General features: G+C 50.0%; 1 protein-coding gene across 1 annotated transcript in view; it reads left to right on the top strand.

Annotated features, from left to right (window-relative positions):
* Positions 1–317: 317 nt before the first annotated feature.
* DTYMK (deoxythymidylate kinase (thymidylate kinase)) overlaps positions 318–2496 on the top strand; it is a 9170-nt gene continuing 6991 nt past the window's right edge. The window contains exons 1-2 of the mRNA XM_009322892.1: positions 318–508; positions 1092–1182. Of these exons, the coding sequence (XP_009321167.1) occupies positions 318–508; positions 1092–1182 (282 nt within the window). The remainder of the gene's footprint in view (positions 509–1091; positions 1183–2496) is intronic.

Raw genomic sequence — 2496 nt, 5'->3', positions numbered from 1 at the left:
CCCCCCCCCCAAGCCGTGACAGGCGGGTGGATCCCCTTCCCTGGGTGGACCGACCTCCTCCCGCCCGTGACAAACACACACCCCCGCCCCGGACAGACCGACCTCCTCCCACCTGTGACAGACAGATAAACCCCGGCACTGGACAGACCGATCTCCTCCCACCAGTGACAGATCGACCTCCAATGCCGGGTGGACCGACCTCCTCCCACCCGTGACAGGCAGATAGACCCCCACCCCTGGACAGACTGATCTCCCACCCCTGGACAGACCAACCTCCCACCCGTGACAGACGGACTGACAGGCCGACCCAGACTGACATGCCCCCCAGGACAGATGGACACCCCTTCAGCAAGAGCAGCGTGGGGCAGCATTCGCTCCTTCTTCCCCTCTTTCCTACAGATAGAACAACGGAGATCGGGCAGCTGATCAGCTCCTACCTGATGAAGGAGAAGAACCTGGAGGACCACACTGTTCACCTGCTCTTCTCTGCTAACCGCTGGGAACACGTGTAAAGATAATGTTTGTTAAGTTGTAAAAGAAAAATGCATGGCAACTGAATCCTCCTGGGGTTTTAGCTTGCAGTGGGTACAGTAGGTACGAGAGTATGATCCTGTTTAGCAAGGGAAACATGGCTGGAAGCAATGTCTCAAGGACTCCTACAGCTTTGGATTTAATCTTAGATCAAATCCCACAGTTTGGTTTTTTGAAATCATTAGGTATGATATTTCCAATCCCTGTGCCGTACTGGATTCAAGAACTGGGGAGCTGAGACTGTGCCAGCCTAGACTGTGAATTTACTTTCTTTCCTGAATGAAGAGATGTTGCTTTGCAAGGAAGTCCATGTGAGCGACAGAGTGGTTAAGGAATTGTGTCCAAACTTCCCCTCTAGCTTAAGGCTGCATTCAGCTGTAAGTGGCTGTCCTTGCTTTTGGCCCCTGAGTCTTCGCATGTGGAGCTAGGGAAATCGGTGTCAGCTGTTGTTTTTATCTGGAAATCTATATTGCAAAATGTTTTCATTTAAAAAGAAAAGCTTTGCTGATTGTGCTATAAAGAAGTGTAACTATTTTTTTTTTCTTCCACGTGGTTTTCAGACCGTTGATGAAAGAGAAACTACATCAAGGGATCACACTTGTGGTTGACAGATACGCCTTTTCTGGAGTGGCCTTCACAAGTGCCAAAGAGGTGAGTGAGACCTACAGCAGCCCCTGCCTCTCTCTGTATTTGGGGAAGCAGCTCCAGTTAGAGGCCTGATACAGACGTTGGTGTGCATGGCCGAGGCTCCAGAGGACTGTGAAATGTGGATTGAAATTGAGGGATGGAAGTTTCAGCTCAGGTGTTGACATGGTCTGTTTCCTTGGGTCTACCCCTTCCCCAGAAAGGGCAGAGAAACTAATTTGGTTACTTTTTGTAAATCTGGACGGAATCCTGGCTGTGGGGAAGCTGGTCCATTTGATTCTGGAGAATGATTATGTGAGTTTATTTGAGATTCTCCACACTTGCTCTGGCTGCTGGCCCATAAATTTGCGAAGAATAACAGAACCACATACATTGGAAGGGACTTGTGGAAGTCATGAAGCCCAACCTCCTGCTCAAAAGTAGGTCTAACGTCAGGCAGGCTGCTCAGGGCCACATTCAGCCAAGGTTTGAGTATCTCCAGGGATGTAGATCCACAGCGTTTCTGGGCTCTTTTTTCAGCGTTTCCTCACCCTCATGGTAAAAATTATTTTCTTCATTTAGCCTGAACTTCGCACATCCCCGCTTGTGCCTTTTGGCCTGTCTCTGCTTTCAAGACAAGTCAGCTCTGTCAGCCTCCCTCTGTCCGCCGCCTCCTGAGTCTTGTGCTCTGAGGAGGCTGTCCTGGAAGATCAACCAGCTCTCCTGGGCCTCTTTGCCTCTATGCGAGTTTCCCAGGACATCCTGCTAAGAGGTCCCTAATAAACAGAAACCTGCTCTCCTGAAGTCCACACTGGCGATTCTGTTTGTCTCGTTGACTCCTCTCCAGATTTTAAACCAGTGTCTCATGTTCACTGCAGCCAAGGCTGCCCTTGACCTTCACATCTTCAAGCAATTCTTTCTTGCTTGTGAGTAACAAATCCATCAGGGCACCTCCCCTTTGCTGGCTTATTGATCACCGCATCAAGAATTTCTTCAGCATGCTCCAGAAACCTGGATTGCTTGTGCCCAGCAGATAGGCAGGTGGTTGAGATCCTCCATGAGTACGAGGACCTGCAATTGTGATCCTTCTTCCAGCTGTCTAAAAAAGGTTCCTCAACACCCTCTCTTCAGCCAGGCAGTCGGTAGCAGGCCCCACCCCAACATCACCCATGTTACTCTGCCCCAGTTGTGCTGCCTTCAGGTGAGCCTCCATTGTATCATCCCCCAGATGTTTCCTCCTGGCCTCCCATCTTCAGTTCTCTACAGGTTGCAAACCTTTCCCGACACACCTAGTTTAACACTCTCTTCACTGGCTTAGCAAGTCTGTTTCCATAGATACTC

This window comes from Pygoscelis adeliae, unplaced genomic scaffold, assembly GCF_000699105.1.
Source record: "Pygoscelis adeliae isolate BGI_AS28 unplaced genomic scaffold, ASM69910v1 Scaffold554, whole genome shotgun sequence".
NCBI classification, from domain to species: domain Eukaryota; kingdom Metazoa; phylum Chordata; class Aves; order Sphenisciformes; family Spheniscidae; genus Pygoscelis; species Pygoscelis adeliae.
Note: the sequence above shows the minus strand (reverse complement) of the source record. Positions and strands in the feature narration are given on the sequence as shown.